Source organism: Danio rerio, chromosome 4 (genome assembly GCF_049306965.1).
Source record: "Danio rerio strain Tuebingen ecotype United States chromosome 4, GRCz12tu, whole genome shotgun sequence".
Taxonomy (NCBI): Eukaryota; Metazoa; Chordata; class Actinopteri; order Cypriniformes; family Danionidae; genus Danio; species Danio rerio.
Window position 1 is genome coordinate 63549741 of NC_133179.1, and position 18910 is coordinate 63568650.

General features: G+C 39.5%; 1 protein-coding gene and 1 long non-coding RNA gene across 3 annotated transcripts in view; both read left to right on the top strand.

Annotated features, from left to right (window-relative positions):
* The window catches only part of LOC141381959 (uncharacterized), a 239902-nt gene that overhangs the window by 32237 nt on the left and 188755 nt on the right, over positions 1-18910 (top strand). The gene's annotated exons all lie outside the window — the stretch shown is intronic.
* On the top strand, positions 1520-18426 carry LOC137491036 (uncharacterized). Of its 2 annotated transcripts, XM_073948750.1 has the most exons (4): positions 1520-1570; positions 2030-2179; positions 7085-7142; positions 10041-18426. In XM_073948750.1, the coding sequence occupies exon 4, from the start codon at positions 10208-10210 to the stop codon at positions 11033-11035; it is 828 nt and encodes a 275-aa protein (XP_073804851.1). In that variant the 5' UTR covers positions 1520-1570; positions 2030-2179; positions 7085-7142; positions 10041-10207; the 3' UTR covers positions 11036-18426. The 2 variants fall into 2 exon arrangements, with proteins under 2 accessions (XP_073804851.1, XP_068076196.1); XM_068220095.2 differs by lacking the exon at positions 7085-7142.

Below are 18910 nucleotides of genomic sequence, written 5' to 3' on the forward strand. Positions count from 1 at the left end.
AAAGTATGGATCAACATGATCATGTGCAAACACATGATTGTAAGCACATGCCATATGACCTTAAGATATGTAAAAACAGAAAAACATACAGCCAATAATTAAAAAGCTAGGATACTATTGGAGCCGGGAAATTGCGTGATGCTATACGACATGTCATGATGACTATGGGAAAAAACTATATAAACTGTGAGTTTTTGAACATTGGGAGGAGAGAGATCGATCGACCAACTCTGCTGTAACAATAAACTGCTTCAACTTGAGAACTTCGAAGACCTCAGCCTCTTTTTTGAAACTTAGAAGATGTTTGTCGAGATCCAGCGCAACTTTCCACAACACTAGCTAGAGACCTTTCCATATTGGGTAAAATTCTTTTGACTGGGATTATTTAAAATTATATATTTAACCTATCCTTTATATACTCCTCCAAAAAATAGTTAAATCTATAAATTCAATATTATTTAAATTTATTTGGAAAAAAAAATCACATTTACGTAAGAATCATATGGTCAAAGAGTATGAATATGGAGGTTTAAAAGCAATCGATTTTGAATGTCTTCATGGCACTTTTAGAGTTAAATGATTGAAGGAGTGTTTAGCTAAACCTTATTTAATATGGCATCATATCCCAAATAATTTGTTTAAAAAAATGGTGGCCTTGAATTTGTATTAAGATATGATTATGATTGTTCAAAACTTCCTTTGAAGCTGTCTAATTTTATAAGCAAGCACTACTTTTTTGGAAAATTATATTTACCTATAATTTTCCCCTCATAAATCCACTCTTTGGAATAATAGGGCTGTTAATATTAACAGAAAATCATTGTTTAAAAGTGACTGGTACAATAAAGGCATTTTATTTATTAATGATTTGTTAGACAAAAATGGACTGCTAATATCTCATAACAGATTATTAAATAAATATAGAGTTAAAATCACAGATAAAGGTTATATTGAAATTTGTGAGGCTAAACACCTATTGCTTTGTTTAGGTTAATTCAAAGTAATTATTTTGATCCCCTTGTACACTTGTAACTTTTCTTCCGTCTTTAAAAATATCAGTGTTGATATTTTTGATAGTAAGTATAACAACAAGCTTATTTACAACATGCCTTATAATGGGTGATTTTAAGTGTTATCATCTAGGAGTTGTTAAACCCTTAGTAGAGGACAAAGCTTTTACCTTTTCTCTTAAATATCCTGTAGCACCTGAGGTTAAGGAAACTCATTACATAATTTTAATCAGGGTATACCATTAACTTTGATGTTGACAAGTGTAGCTTCTGCTCCAGAAACACTCGACTTATACTTAGTAGATTAAACAAGTTTTTCAAAATTGTGTAAAAATGTTTGGATTAAAAGTTTTGATCAACTTCAAATACTGAATGTCTGTGTATTTGAAAGAGAGAGAGCAGATATGTTATGTGAGATGTGAAAAGGAGTGTGAAATTTATCATGTCCTGACTGCAACAGTAAGTGGCAAAAAAGCTGAACAAAAAAGACTTTTATTTTGGCGTATTGTGTGACGTCATAAGGCTGCGCCGCTTCCGCGCTGCGGTTCAACCGGAGGAAGGTTTGTTTCACAACTTTACACAAATATAAACCGATTGATTAAAGTTTCAGGTTTTCCTTTCGATATTATATACCTGCGGTTGACTATTATTTTAATCCTTTATACAACAAAGTACTATTTTAATAACAGTAATCGAGGGCTATTGTTTGAACAACAGAAATGTTTTTTAATGAAGGTTTTATTTATTTACTAGCATAATGTCATTTTAATATAAGTATACAATATTCTATATATATATATATATATATATATATATATATATATATATATATATATATATATATATATATAATAAATGGAGAACTAGTTTTTATTAGGTCATTTGTTTGTGGATATTGTTTCTTGCTCAGACTTACCTGATTTATTTTTGTCAATCACTCTCATATAAAGAAACTGTTGAAGCAAGTGTTAAAGAGAAGTTATTTTGTTTCTGTTCATTGTTTTGTTCATTTTAAACAGGATAAAGTGTCCAAACACAGAGAAAAACTCCTGCTGAAGCGACTGATCTCCACAATGTTATAAAGATGGCGTTTATTAAAGAGGAGAGTGAAGATGTGAAGATTGAAGAAACAATCACAGTCAAACAGGAAGATCTGCAGGAACAAACAGGTTAGTTTTTATTCAGATATATTTTAATAATAAGAATACTAAATTAAATCCATGTTGCAGCCCTGAGTGTGCTGCCTAGTTCTCCTAAATGCACATAAGCACTTATTGAAAGACAGGAATGAGTTTCTTTTGTTACTTGTTCTCGTGTCTTTTGTCATTATGTATTATTAGTCTGCCATTTTCTCTACCTTCTTAAGGTTATTGCTTTTCTTGTTCTCCTACTGTGTGTAAAGCGCCCTTGAGCACTGTCGCTATATAAAATAAATAAAAACAATAAATTAAAAAAAAAGTTAAACTGATATGACGATATTTGATCTACAGTATTCTCATAAAAGATATCTGCCATTACAGTGATAGTGTTGGCTTGATATTTTCCATTTGCTTATGTCAGGTTGATCACAATTCCCTTTTTTTCATCAACTTCTTTATGGGTTTAAACTTGTTTCTAGTAGTTGTTACTAGTTCTCACAGATAATATCAGAGTTAGAATTAAATCTTTATTATAATAACTAATTATCAGGGCTATTGTGTTTAAACAGGGCTTCCGCTGAGTCTTTAAATGTCTTAAATTCCAAAATCTAAAATTTGGCACTAAAAAGTCTTAAATTTGCTGAAATGTTGTGTTGTAGGTCTTAAATCTTTTTTAAACAAGTCTTCATTTTCCTATGTTCATGTTTTGTTACCCAATTTGGTCAAAACCCACAAAATAACCATCAATCCATCTCAATAAAACTTTCAACTTTTATTTAAAAGGTCATTTTAACTCTGTTTATCATAATGGTAAAGACTGCTGAGGATATCCACCTGGACAGATTGTTTTGAATGGATTTAGTTTATTATAGTTTTTAAAACTTTTAAAACATTTGTTAATTAGTTTTTTTTATTTTAAAGAAAGTTTATTTTGGAAAAAAGTGTGTGGATCCAAGTCGAGCTCTCTTGTTTTCACACAATATTTAAGATCTTTTGCTAAGAAATATCTAAAATATTTTAATATTGGTATCATTGATCTATTATTGTGTTATTAATTATTTTATATAAAAAATATTTTTTGATAGGACAAATAAAACCTTTTCTTCTGGGCCATTTGAAAAATTCCTTGGTCTAAAATTTCATTCATATTGGTCTTAAAAATGTCTTTAAAAGTCTTAAATTTAACTTGGTGACACCTGTAGAAACCCTGATTTAAAGTTTGTCAGAAATGTGGATGACTCTAATTTTAAATATGCTGAATGAAAATGGACACTAAAATAATTAATTATTATTAAACATTGTACAGTTTTCTAAACTATATGATGTTGTTAAGTTCATCAGTATTGACCATATTCTTCACGTACCAGCAGGCGCCGCTATTGGAATCTTTTTGCTTTTTAAAGAATAAATTTTTTTGATCTTTAAAACAGTGTAATGCTGCTTGTCTTTGATCTTGTGGGGGAAACCGGAGCACCCAGAGAAAACCCACCCCAGCTCGGGGAGAACATGCAAACTCCACACAGAAATGCCAACTGACCCAGCCGAGGCTCGAACCAGCAACCTTCTTGCTGTGAGGCGACAGCACCACCTACTGTGCCTCCTCGTCGCCCGACAACACTGATTTATTTGCATATTTTTTATGCGATATTCCAGTTTTGCAAATAAATTTAATTGGCATTTTTGGATGGAAACATAGCTGTAAGGTTTGGAGCTTACGCTGCTATTCTAAACCAATAATCGGAAACAGAAAGCAGTTGAAGGATGGCATGTTTAAATCCATTATTTATCTGACTCCATTGTAATTAATCTGACTCCATCAAAGTTGTTATTATCATTGATAAAGAGAAAGAATCTCAAAGCTTAAAGCAGGTAAAGTTGTTTATTAAGTTACATGTTTAAATATACAGACAGTAGAATGAAACAAACTAACATACTGTATAAAGAAATTAGCTGTAGCGTGCACTGCTGAGCAACAAAGACAGTGAAACTGCCTTTGTTAGCAAATGAGGCTATGCAGCCTTGTGCGGGAAATGCAGAGTAAAAGCCATTCTCCCAGATCAACACTTACCGTTCCTTATTATATCCTGAGCAAAGCATTGTCAAACATGAGTGAAAAGCAACCCCAAAACAAACTGAACATGAGAGCACAGCAGAGGAGATAAAGTGGCTTAGAAGAACATTATCAAACTCTCCTCAGGCCATGACTCAACAGTAGTAAATATATTGTATATTGAAATACAAGCAATCAATGTCTCTGTTGATTTTAGCACTACAAAGCTGAAGTCATAAACTGTCAAATGACTCCATACATGACAAAGCTATTTAAAGGAAGATCTCGGGCAGATTAATTTTGCATGGTGAAAAGCACATGGTTACTGCAAGCAAATGGCAGAGATGTGTATTGGGCCTGTGATCAACTCTGCCAAGCCAGGAGGACCCATCCCATGCTTGGAATGTCTCAGTAGTTCTTGATTAGCATAGAAGGAATATATAATTGAAGAATATAGAATATTTTCTCATCCTACATAGCTATTGCCTACATTTCAGTCACACAAAGAACAGTCACGTACGAGAATGGCTTGTTCTTCTTTAATTAATTACTAGCTAAAATTCACAGACCTTCGACAGGGACATGTACTGTAACTAGATTAATGGGATTATTACTCTTCTAAAAACTATGTTTTAGTTCTGCTTACATTCTTATTATTCAACTATTTTTATTAATTTTTCCAAAGTCTTTAATTTTTCCACAACACACATATTGAACAACAAATTAACATGGCACATCTGGGGCAAGATTAATCTGACCCTGGATACATTTTTGCCAGCTTGCTCCTAGATAGGTGAAGCCTATAAAGCACCTTAAACTGTAGAAGACCATGTCTAATACATACAGGGGATGAGTGTACCAGTACTGTGGCATATTGCCAGGCTGTATCTGATATTTCTAGTACCAGTCCGTCTTCCCATTTTAGCTTTATACAATTTAGGCAAGGGGAGGCAGTTCTTTAGACCACTTCATATAACATGGACATCATACCCCTTTGATATGAGTCCATATTTACCAATTGATCTATCCAACATGCTTATAGTTGGTTTTGTGAAGAAGACAAGTGTTTTTTAATGAAACTATGGACTTAAAAGTACCTTAAAGAGCCCATATTATACACGAAACAGGGTCATATCTTGGTTGTAAGCCAACAACAGTCTAATATGCATGCAAGGTCAAAAAACACTTTCATGGTCTTATAATCTGCATTTATTTTCACCTAATTATCCCAGCGACTCCTGTATGAATCGTCCAGTGATTCATTTGTTCTCAAACCCCTCTTTAGCGTGAAGCTAATCTGCGCTGATTGGACCAATGACAGCCTGTTGCGATTGGTCGACTGCCTTCAGTGAGAGAGTGAAATGCCCAACAGCTAATCAGCAATATAAAAGTAATCACAGTTCATACACGTTCGATAGTGTAGGCGTGGATTTTAGCTGCCAGTGGGTCAATGTAAATACAGACGGTGGACTTGAAAATACTGACGACTAACTATTTTATTGTGCAAAAACAGTTGAGGAGATCTTCTAGCTTGTCTCACTGCTCTTTTCACAGACACACACACAAACACATATTGCCCTCGTCCTAACACACACACACACAAACACTTAACCCTGCTCCGGACGACAACGGGCGCGCACACAAACAGACACACACACACACAAACACTTAACCCTGGTCCGGACGACAACGCACACACACACCTCCGGATGACAGCGCGCGTACACGCACACACACACACACACACAAACACTACCCTCCTCCACGGACCTCATTAAACAAAGCAGCATGCGTCACGTTTTTAACGTTACTTTGCACCCAATATGAGAATAAAGCGAGTTAACCTCATACAGTACACGCGGTTACAAGTGACAAATCACAACTAAATACATTTGCAAGCTAGAGTAAACGAGGCAACTTTAATCGCCTGTACTTACACTTGAGAAATGGAGGAAGAAACCCATCTTTCATCTTTGGGTGGAGACTCAATAATATCCATCTGCAGTGTGACTCCAATCGACCGGCATGTTTGCGTGTGTGTTTGTGTGTGTGTGTGTGTCTGGGTTTCTGTGTTAGAGGGCGGGGCCGCAGGTTTCAAATCTCCCAGGTTTGCGCGTGCACGTAAATAACAGAGACAAAAGTCTATGGCTTGGGTGGCTGGAGTCACTGATAATTCACTTGGCTTTTCTCATGCACCGCCTGGTGTAGATGTCGTGGTGGGAGGGAAGCTCACCTCCTACTACGCGTCCAGCAGTTCACACAATCCTATTTAGGCCTTTGCGATTGCAACTGGTGCTATTTACATACCAGGTGGTGATACAGCCACACAGGATGCTCCCCACAGTGCAGGTGTAGAATGAGCGGAGGATGTGAGTGCTGACTCTCTTCACTGGTGTCCCGTTGATGGTGATGGGGGTGTGTTCTCTATTCTCTTTCCTGAAATCCACCACCAGCTCCTTGGATTTGCTGATGTTGAGTGAGAGGTGGTTTTCCTCACACCACTGCGTCAGAGTGTGCACCTCCTCTCTGTTGGCCGTCTCATTATTATCTGTGATTAGGCCCACCTCTGTTGTGTCATCAGCAAATTTAACAATGACGTTGGAGATGTGTTTGGCTGTACAGTCATGTGTGTACAGGGAGTAGAGGAGTGGACTGAGAACACAGCCCTGTGGATCACCAGTGTTGAGGATCAGTGTGGATAAGGATATGTTGTTCATTCTGACCACCTGGCGTCTGTTTGACAGGAAGTCCAGAATTCAGTTGCACAGAGAGCTGTGTAGACCCAGAGCTTGGTGCTTCACCACTAGTTTGGCAGGCACTGTAGTGTTGAATACTGAGCTGTAGTCCACAAACAGCATTCTCACATATGTGTTTTTGTTTTCCAGGTGAGACAGCAGTGTGCAAGGTGAAAGCAATTGCAACATCAGTGGAGCGATTATTCCTGTAAGCAAATTGCAGAGGGTCAGTGTGAGCGGGCGGTACAGAGCAGATGAGCTTTTTAATCAGCTTGTCAAAGCACTTGCTGAAGATGGGTGTCAGAGCAACTGGACGCCAGTCATTTAAGCATGTGGTTTTAGATTATGTCGGTATGGGCACAATAGTAGCTGTCTTAAAGCATGTGCGAACCACAGGCCGAGAGAGCGAGAGGTTAACGATGTCCGTGAAAACCCCCGCTAGCTGGTGTGCGCATGCTTTAAGTACACGTCCAGGGATGCCATCTGGGCCGTAGCTTTCCGAATGCTCTTGTGACGCAAATATCTCGTAACGTCCGCTACAGAAACAGAGTGTGCTGGCGGTTTCGATATCGGCCGCGGGAGCGCACAGTGTGTGGGTGCTGTCCTGGGCTTTAAAGCAGGTGTACAACGAGTTGAGCTCGTCCAGGAGAGACGCAGAAATGTTGACAGTGGCGAGTTTGTTACTTTTAAAGTCTGTGATGTAATTAAGTCCCTGCCACATACTCCTCCCCTCTACCTTGTACCTCTGTATTGATGTTTTGCTGTTTTGATAGTTTACCTGATGTTGTAGTTTGCTTGTTTTTGTTCCTCAGCATTTCTGGATTTATAGGCGGAGGTTCACACTGATAGGGCTGTTCGAACTTCGCCATTAATCCATGGTTTTGGGTTGGGGTAGTTACGGACAGTTTTTGTTGGGACCATGTCTTCTATACACTTTCTAATAAAGCATGTAACGGTGTCTTGAGTAAACTTTAGGTCGTACTCACACTAGGTACAGTTGCCTCAAACTGGGCCAAACCACGCTTGTCCCCCCTCCCGTCTCCCCCGACGGCTCGCACTCACACCACAAATGGGCCTCGGCACGCTTACGTCATCGCTGCTGCGCTGTTCAGTGAAAAGCAGTTTCACTCACTCAGCAGCACAGTGGAGATTTCTCTAGTTATATCGTTTCAGTCGTTTGATATGCAGTGACATTCATTATATATTTCACTAAACAGTCCTTAGGGATGCATTTACACGCAGTCAGATATTTCGCCAAACAGATCCGCCACTTTTGGCGCTTATAAACAATCATAAAGCCCTCGTGCTGCAGGAATGAGGAGGTTTGCTGAAGGCACGCAACTGTTGTGCAGTGAGATGTCTGCGTCTTTAATAAATTACGGCAGTTTGCGTTCACTGAACAGTAAGAATGATTAATAAATCCATATGAAACAATCCCTTAAAGTCACGTCTCTCTTTCAGTTTCGGGCTTTGGCACGTTTTGCACTCACACAACAAATGTACCGGCCAAGTGAACCGCGCTCAGGCCCTTCTCTTCCAACCGGGCTAGGGCCAGCCAAGTGAACTGTGCTTGAGCCCGATTCAGCTAAGGGTCTTCTCAACGATCCGGGAAACTCACACTTCTCAAACGATCCGGGAAACGGGCCTGGGCACGGTACGGATGGCATAGTGTGAGTAGGCCCTTAATGTCGTCATCAGAAGCTGCCCGGAACATCTCCCAGTCCACATGATCAAAACATTCTTGAAGTATAGAATCCGATTGGTCCGTCCAGCATTGAAACGTCTTGAGGGTGGGTGGTTCCCGTTTCAGTTTCTGCCTGTAAGCAGGCAAGAGCAGAACAGAAGAGTCATCTGATTTGCCAAACGGTGGGCGGGGGAGGGATTTGTTGGCGTCCCGGAACAGAGAATAGCAGTGGTCCAAAATACGGTCACCACGCATGTTTGTGGTGATATGGTGATAGTATTTTGGAGCGATTGTCCAGAGATTGGCATTGTTAAAGTCCCCTGTAACAATAAATGCTGCCTCTGGGTGTGTGGTTTCCTGCTCGCTTATGCTCCTATTCAGTTTCCCAAGCGCCTGCTCTGTGTTGGCTTGAGGGTGGATGTAGACAGCTGTATTTATAACAGCTGTGAACTCTCTTGGTGGCCAGTGTGGTCGGCACCAAAGCATAAGGTATTCCAGATCAGGAGAACAAAATAATCTAACTGGATGTATGTTTCTCAACCATAAGTTGTTAATAAATAAAAAAACACCTCCTTCTTTGCTTTCCCCTGTCAGTTCTTTCATTCTATCCACAGTGTCTTATCCATAGTATTCTATCCATAGTATTTCCTGTCTGCTAAACAAATTTTAGAGAAACATTTTGTTGTAATTATGAATATATACAAATAAAAATAGGCCATTGTTACGACCCCCTCGTTCAAGTTGCAACATAAAAGAGCTCAGACAACAAAAAAATTATATATGCAACTTATTTATTATATACAACTAATAAAGCAACAAATCAAGAAACAAACAAATGTCTAGGGGAAAATGAAGAAAATAACTAACTTTAACTACACATAAATAATGCCAAACAAAACCATAAGGTTGCCAAAATAAAGAGATGGTCTTGATGCGAGGACGGCCAGTAGCCACACTATCCTACAGAAGCTAGCTCACTCTCGCATTTATATGCTTTGAACCAATTGGGGAGCAACCATGGCACCTAATCCGGATCTGCCACATCCAAACTAGAATACTGAGGTCGTCACACCATTTACACCTTTCGAATCTGTGTCTTATCAATGTGACCAAAATTTATTTTATGATGTATTATGTAAGAAACTCTAAAAACTGGACTGACACCGTTTCAATTTATTATAAGTTCTATGTTAAGCGGCTTTGACAGTTTACATTGTACAAGCACTAGATAAATAAAGATGAATTGAATAGAATCTGCTTAAATGTGCATACGTTAATGGACCAAACACAATATGATCTGATTTATTTCACATTTAATGTGCATCAGAAATACAATGTGTGTAGCCAATGTTTCCAGTGTCTTTTCACTTTTCAGCTTTTGATGAGAGTTTTTTAGACTTAATGAAAACTTTTTTTTTTCAGACCTAATTGAAGAGAGTGAGGGGAGTAAAGAGGAGGAACACCATGTTAAAATTGAGGACAAAACTCATTTACAGACTGATGGTATTTTGAAAAGGAGAGGCAAGAATCGTTTCACCTGTACTCAGTGTGGGAAGAGTTTTGGAGGAAATGGCAATCTTAAGATTCACATGATAATCCACACCGGAAAGAAACCATTCACATGCACTCAGTGTGGGAAGAGTTTCAGCCAATCATCACACCTTAATGACCACATGATGATCCACACTGGAGAGAAACCATTTACATGCACTCAGTGTGGGAAGAGTTTCATCCGGTTATCATTGCTTAATCAACACATGATGATTCACACTGGAGAGAAACCATTCACATGCAATCAGTGTGGGAAGAGTTTCAGGCAATCATCATACCTTAATGAACACATGAAGATCCACACCGGAGAGAAACCATTCACATGCACTCAGTGTTGGAAGAGTTTCAGCCGCTCATCAGAACTTAATCAACACATGAGGATCCACACTGAAGAGAAACCATTCACATGCACTCAGTGTGGGAAGAGTTTCAGCTGCTCATCATCCCTTAATAAACACATAAGGATCCACACTGGAGAGAAACCATTCACATGCACTCAGTGTGGAAAGAGTTTCGGCCGCTCGTCATACCTTAATCAACACATGAGGATCCACACTGGAGAAAAACCATTCACATGCACTCAGTGTGGGAAGATTTTCGGCCGCTCATCATACCTTAATCAACACATGAGGATCCACACTGGAGAGAAACTATTCACATGCACTCAGTGTGGGAAGAGTTTCGGCCGCTCATCACACCTTAATCAACACATGAGGATCCACACTGGAGAGAAACCATTCACATGCACTCAGTGTGGGAAGAGTTTCAGACAACCATCACTCCTTTATCTACACACGATAAGCCACAACGGAGAGAAACCCACAGCTTCGGTGTGGGATGAGTTTCAGCAACTCCTCAGACCTTAATAAACACATGATGACCCACACTGTAGATAAACCATTCACATGCACTCTGTTTGGGAAGAGTATTGTTGTAAACTTCTAAGAGCCCACAAAAAACCAGGGAGAATCTTTCGGTTGTCTTCAAAGCAGAATCCTTTTTAATAAGAGGAAACTCAGCGTGGCTGTGGCGTCATCGAAAGCAAACTCTCAACTCCACAGCAAAGCAATACATTTTATACATCTTACAGCATGTAGGTGGGGTCAGTCATGGGGGGCAGTAAAACAAAGCATGCAAATGAAGTCTGGGTGCCATGGTTGCAAATGAAGTCTGGGTGCTATGCTGATCTCATCAATAGATAAGTACATCATTACAACAATGTGCAAATGATGTTCTGGAGACAGGGAATACAATAGATACAGCCATGCTGTGAAACCATTAATTACATCACTTTAACATACAAATGAAGTCTGTAGTCAGCAAGGCAAGGTTAAATGTCCCTCCTATATGGCACGTCAATGCAATGATTTAATTAAAGAAAACCAAAGAAAATAACTTTTCAGTTATACGTAGAGTATTGTTCATTTGGAATTAGATGCTAGAAATTTATATTTCCACAGTTCCCCCTTTGAGAGTTATAAAAAAAAAAAACTCTCACAATAAATAAATTTATACACTAAAAAAAAGTTCATTCTTGTAACGTATTATGGTTACAGGCGCATACTACTTGCTCAGTTTTTACTGTCTATATTTACAAATGACATGTTGACACAGGAACAAACATGCCGCTAAAATCCATGGATTTCTTATAGATAATATTCTGTTCTGGTTGGAACTGTCATTTCTTCGTCATGGGCGTGGGTCAAATGTTGAGTAAAACATTTGATACTGTGGATGCATAGATAGTACAACAGTAGGAAAAGCAATAGAAGAATAGCTATTTCCTTGATCCACAGCCAGGGTTTTCCTAACAGGTTTCCAAACCATGAAGAATTGTCTTCAGTCATCAGGTGCAATTTTACTGAAAGATCAAGTATGTCTTGTTGAATTTTGTTCAAGTTCTTGGTTGGATCCATTAATCCGGTGCAACACTCTGGGCCTATGATGGTGCAAGCTCCCCCTTGCTTTGCTAGAATGTAATCCAACGCCACTCTGTTCTGTAAGATCATTATCTTGTGTGAAGCAAGAGTGTTTGTGATATTACCCAGGGCAAAAGCTGTATCATTGGCCAGTTTCTGAACAGAATTTGATAAGCTTCTGACTTGATCAAGGGCTTGCATCACACCATAAGAAGGAATTATTGCTCCAAGAGTTCTTGACCACCATGTTTGTGCACAAGTGAGTCCTGGAATGCAGCCATCTTCTTCCTTTGTGGTGGGAGCGGAGTTATGCAGATGTAGAGAGCTTGGTGTGGCGTGTGTATTTTCTCTGATAGCTGGTAGAACGTACACGTGTCACAGTTGGACACGGGTTGTGCCACCCAGGGGATTCCTGCTCCTACTGAAGGTGGGTGTGGCATGCAGATGTTCTTTCCAGCAAACAAGGCATTTCTTGACATATTCATCAGCTCTAAGAATATGTTGCTTCGTGAGTCGATGGCTTGTGCGATGTTCATGATGATCCCTAGTACGGCAATCTTGATCATATTGATGGATGACTGAAGTTCCTGTGTGTGGTTCTCTGCGTTGTGTTTTCTTCTGTGATGGTTGGTTTAGCAGTGGCCTCTTGAAGGTTGTGACTGGACTTGTAGGTGAGAAGGTTGGTGTCTATGGGTCTCAGGACAACAAGTTGTATCTGCACAGAATAAGAAGGAAACAAAAGCAACGAAACAGTATTTGTTGCAAAAAAAGGAAAAAATAAAAATAAATAAATAAAAGAAAAAAAGGTAAAAAAAGTAAAAATAAAAAAAGTAAAAAATAAAACACTAGTTTTGTATCCTCTGTTCATTCTAATTCTGCTATAGTTGTTCCTTCTTTCCCTATTTCTTAATTCCCATGACACCTAAAGAACAGTAAGGTTAGGATGGACTAATAAATGGGGGGATATTCTATTGGGATGTCTTCGCCCAGGGGTGGCCCCCAATCCCTAAAGGATCAGTTCTTCCCTGGGTACCCCACTGTTCTGTGTGTCCTATCCTATCCCTGTAGGTGGTGGAACAACTTTGCAATGTGAGACATGTGTCCAAGTTTTTCTTCCCTGACACAACACTGCAGCTGCTGTAATCAACATCACTTGATGTGGTCCAAGCCACTTAGGCTCTAATGGCTTGTTTCTGAATGATTTTATCATGACCCACTGACCTGGGATGATTGTGTGTCCACCTTCCGGTGGATTCTGCCAACACGACTCAACTCTCTCTCTGGCATTCTGTACAGACTTGGTAAGGTTTTCACAGTAAGCTATCAGGGCATCTGAGACGATGTGCACATCAGCATTTCTAAGATCAATTACACCTGGCATCTGCATTGGGCGTCCAGTAATAATCTCATGAGGGCTCAGTCCTACTGATCTGTTAGGTGATGCTCTCATACTACATAGTACCGCTGGAAGTGCTTCAACCCATGAAACTCCTTCCTGATGCATTTTGCTTAGCCTGGTTTTAATTGTCCTATTAGCTCGTTCAACCTGTCCTGATGCTTGTGGCCTGTAGGGGCAGTGAAGATTCCACTTAATCTTCAGCATTTTAGAAACTTCCTTGACTACCTGTCCTGTGAAGTGTGTACCCTGATCTGAGTCAATGGAATCTGGTAACCCCCATCTGGGAATGAAATCAGTGATTAGACATTTAGCAGTATGTGTAGCTGTAGCACGTCCTGTTGGATAAGCTTCAACCCATCTCGAGAACTTATCAATTACTATCAAAACATCAGTTTTTCCTTTACAGGGAGGTAATGATATGTAATCGACCTGCAGATGACGAAATGGCCCCGGTGGAGCTGGGGTATGTGTTGCTGCTGTAGTTGCTGCTGGTATGTCATTGTTTTTCTGACATGTAACACATCTTTTCACTGTCTCAGTGGCTATGTTTCTGAATTTTGGATTCCACCATTGATTTGAGAACCTGTGATTCATGGTTGCTGGACCACTGTGACCCAAATTGTGTATTTGTTGAGCCAAGTATGGCAACAGTGATTCGGGAGCGACATATTTTCCCTCTTTAGTCCAGCAGCCAGATGAATCCACTGTGGCTCCTTTGTCTAACCAAGTCCATGCTTCATATAAAGGAACATCTTTGTACAGATCAATGATTGATTCAGGAGGTAGAATTGCTTTCTGTGCTGTACTACCTGAACATACTTGTACATTAGCATAATGACAAGCCTGTTTAGCAGCTACATCAGCAAGAGCATTACCTTTAGCTTCCATTGTATTGGCTGTGAGATGTGCTTTCACTTTAATCACCGCCAATTTCTTTGGAAGTTTCATAGCAAACATCAGGTCTTTTACTAATCCAGCATGCTTAATGGGGGATCCGGCAGAAGTTAAAAACTGTCTGCTTTGCCAAATGACACCAAAATCATGAATTACCCCAAAAGCATATCTGGAATCAGTGTAGATATTTGTAACTGATCCTGATGCTAGCGTGCATGCTCTAGTTAAAGCTACTAGTTCTGCAGCTTGAGCTGAAAAGTGATCTGGAAGACGGCCTGTAGCTATTACTTCAGTGGTGGAAGTTACCGCATAACCTGCTCTTCAGTTACCTTCAATGATTTGTGCTGAACCATCAACGAACAATTCCCATTCTGCATTTTCTATGGGCGTTTCTGCTACTTCACTTGTAGGTGTATAAGTAAGCGTTACACAATCATGAGTCATTTCTCCCTCATCCTCTAACACAACTTCAGTCAATGCAGACATCATACATGAGGATGGGTTTGTGATTGGTGCACGCTGCAAAACAACATTCGGGGCTGTGAGGGTCGTTAACCAATTTCCCCAACGAGAGGAGGTGACAGAAGTGACTTTTGCTTGATTCATTAGTGCAGACACTGCGTGAGGGCATCTTACATTTACAGTCTGACCTAGCACCATTACTGCTGAAGCCTGAAGAGCTAGATGAACTGCCTGTACTGCTCTAAGACATGGACCCATACCTTGAGCGACTATGTCAAGTTTACCAGAATAGTAATGGATTGGGCGTAAACTGCCCCCATGATCTTGCATTAAACATGCTGTCATAAAGCCTGAGTGTTCATGAACATAAAGCACAAAAGGCCTATCTGATTGCGCAATTCCTAATGCTGGTGCTTGACATAGTGCGGTCTTCAAATTATTGAAAGCGTTAAGCTGAGTTTCTTCCATACAAACAGTATCAGAATCCTTAACCTGACCTTTCAAGATGTCATAAAGTGGCTGGGCCATTGAGGCATAATTTTCAATCCAAGGTCGACAGTAACCTGCTGTTCCTAAGAATGATCTGAGTGCTTTAATGGTGGTAGGTGGAGGTATTATTTTGACTGAAGCTGCTTGATCCTGTGTAATGGATCTATTTCCTGTACCAATTGTTTGACCCAGAAAGGTAACTTGGTTTTTAGCAATTTGAGCTTTGTGAAAGCTGCATTTATGTCCTTTTTTGTGCAAATAGTCTAACAATGATGCCAATTCAGTTTTATGTACCTCGTGATCTGTCGAGGCAATCAAAATATCATCGACATACTGAATCATGGTAGACTTTTTGACTGGACATTCTGGGTCACACAAATCACGTCTGACAGCTTGATGATAAATGGTTGGGGAATTTTGAAATCCCTGTGGTAACCGTGTCCACTGGTATTGTTCATAGTCAACTGTGAAAGCTAACCATGCTTGGCTGTCAGAGTGCAAGGGTACAGAAAAGAATCCATTAGACATATCAATTATTGTAAAAATTTTACAATCTAATGGTAGACCATTACAAATTGTAGACGGATCTGCTACTAATGGGGTGATTTTATCAATATGTTTATTGGCTACTCTGTAGTCTATGGTGAGTCTCCATGTTCCATTAGCTTTCTTTATAGGCCAAACGGGTGAGTTACAGGCACTGTTGGTTTTAACTATCAATCCTTGCTTCAGTAATTTTTCTATAATAGGTTTCACTCCCTGTATTGCTTCCTTACTTATAGGATATTGTTTGGTAACTGGAGGTGGAGTTCCTGTCAATTTGACTGGTTCTACACCTGTCAAAAGTCCACACTCATCCTTTTCTTTTGCCCAGATTGGATGATTCTGTAGGAAAGCATACTCGGGAGCGATTGCATTATCAGTAGAAACTTGTACTGAAGCAATTTTTATGCTAGCTGATTCTGAAGACATGTCTAAAGTTAGATGTAATTGTCTTAGTATATCCATGCCTAGAATTGCACCTGTATTTAATGGAGCACATAGCAATTTTGTTGTCAGAGTTTTTGGGCCAAATTGAACCTCTATGGGCGGGGTTTCAAACAAAATTGAATCTTCACCTATTACACCTGTTAAGGAAAGTTTAGTTTTGTTGTACGGAATGTTAAAATCTTTAGCCAATTGCATAGGAATTACTGTAATTTCTGCACCTGTATCAAGCAAAAAATCAATCTCTTTATCTTGTATGCTACCTTTCACAAACAGTCTTTTGTCATTGTGATGGATTACAGGGGAAAGGTAGCTACTCACAGCCCCAACAATTAGTTTTTTTCCTGTTCTTGTTGTGCTTTTAGAAGAGCCTGAGCAAGCTGTCCTAAAGCTGCTGTAGACAATGGCTGAACTACTTCAGGGTTGTAGGCAGGCTGAGAGGGAGCAGAATTATGCATAGCATGTCTTTTACTATCCTGCATCTTTTTCCTACACTCTTTCTCCCAGTGTCTTAATTTCCCACAGTAGTTGCATTTGCCTTCTCTTTTAGGCCACCTATTGTCTAGGTTTTTTGAACTAAATGTAGTTGCTGCTATTCTCACTGTTGCTTTGACATCAGCATCTTTTTCCCATGCAGCTAACTTGCCTAGATTACTTCTGATGGTATTGTCAAACCATGTAAGATCTAGAAAAGGTAATGCTTTCCTGTACTCTGTTACAAGGCCATCAGACCAAATACGAACTAGTGGTCCTTTTTCATGTAAAACACTTTCAGAGTTGTCAACAATTCCACTGTAAGCTATGGCTGTTTGACAAAACCTCTCAGTGAATTCATTCACAGACTCATCTTTCTTTTGAGCACAGCTAGTCACTCTAGACCAATCTATTTTGGGCCCCATAATATTTTTAAGAGTTTTCAGAACACCCTCTCTCAAATCATCTTTACTGGCATGTTGCAGATCAGAAACAGCAGATTCAAAACTGTTGAATTCAGATTCTGTTAGAATTTGAGACAATAGCTGTGTAACTTCTGTCAACGACATGTCATAAAGACGCATTTTGCTGATTAGTGCTCTCCTAAACTCAGAAAAATTTATGCGGGCTGAAGGTAAACCCTGAGACAGTCTTTCAATGTCTTTAGGCCCTAAGGCTTTGGTAACTGATTGAACTTGGACAACAGAAGCATTGGGAGAAACACTTTCAATTTCCTCAATTCTCTGCGATTTCCTTTTCGCCCCACAAACATTCACTGACTCTACAGGTACATCTGTTTCAAAGAGAGTTTGTAAGTCTGGATAAACATTATCAGACTCACTGATTTCTTCTACATCAGCTTTCTCTGAAGCTTTGTTGCGGTTCAGTTTCTTTGTCAGAGATGCTACTCTAGCACGGAGCTGTTTGTTCTGTTCCTCTAGGTCTGAGTTGCGCTTAGCTTGTTGTGTGGCTAAGGATAAAGCAAATTCTCTGTGACAGCAGATAATGCCTTTTACATTGTTTTTACGGATACTGGCACCTAGTACTTTTTTACATTCATCTACAGACCAAGTCTTGTCTGGATGGATCTCATATTTCTGAGTTAGCTCTCTTCTAACTTTCTCAGTGACTATTAGGTCCATCTGTACTCCTAACAATGATTTAAATTCCTTATCTGACCACAACGGAGTTGCAAGACCACCTTTTTCATTTGTGGGGATCAATCTAGCGTTCTTCTTAAACATTTTTGTGAGTTTCTCAATTACTACAAAAACAAAACACTAAACTTTTCTGATACAAAAAACTGTATGTTAACAAAGTCAACCTTCCCTGGCAATGCAGAGGAAAAAAAAAACTGATAGTACTTCACACTAAAACAAAAACAAAACAAATATTAACACGTAAAGTTAATCTTCTCTGCTTTACAGAGGATAGCAGACTTACAACAAAACAAAAATATTAACCCGTAAGGTTAATCTTCTCTGCTTTACAGAGGATAGCAGACTTACAACCAAACAAAAATATTAACCCGTAAGGTTAATCTTCCCTGCTTTACAGAGGATAACAGATTTTAGCACGAAAGGCTAAACACAGACAAAACAAAATATTAACACGTATGGTTAATCTTCCCTGCGTCAAAGTGAAGTTTTTAAACTAATTTCGAGAGGAGCACGTGATATAATTGACAGCAGCTGGCCACCTATCTACACTCATTAGTTAGCCAATCAGATCTATCCTAACCCACTATAAGTAGCCTAGCTAGACATTACTCCCTTATCTTCGTTTTCCGAAGAAACAAACGACAGGTCCGCTCTAGCTCCTCCAAAAGTTACTCACGGACAAAACGGATCCTCCACATCTCCTACTATTCTTCAACTACAATACCACACCACCTTTAATACCATCGTCAGCAACTACAAAAAATGACAAAAACAACAACAACAGCGACGGCGGCTGAGATCACAACAGCATCAGCGCAGCTACATACAAGAAAGAAAGCTCCGGGCTCCCTGAAACACCAGCCCCGTCTTAACAACAACCAGCCCAGCATGAAAGTCAGCTCGAGACCGAGGCTCCAACGAGAGGCCGTAGGCCTATCCACTCCAGCCAGATCACAA

Excerpts from the sequence above, each read along its gene's own strand:
- LOC137491036 (XM_068220095.2), top strand. The coding sequence starts at position 2,095 with ATGGCGTTTATTAAAGAGGAGAGTGAAGATGTGAAGATTGAAGAAACA. Across the intron at positions 2,180-10,040 it reads AGATCTGCAGGAACAAACAG|ACCTAATTGAAGAGAGTGAG; the intron begins GTTAGTTTTTAT and ends TTTTTTTTTCAG.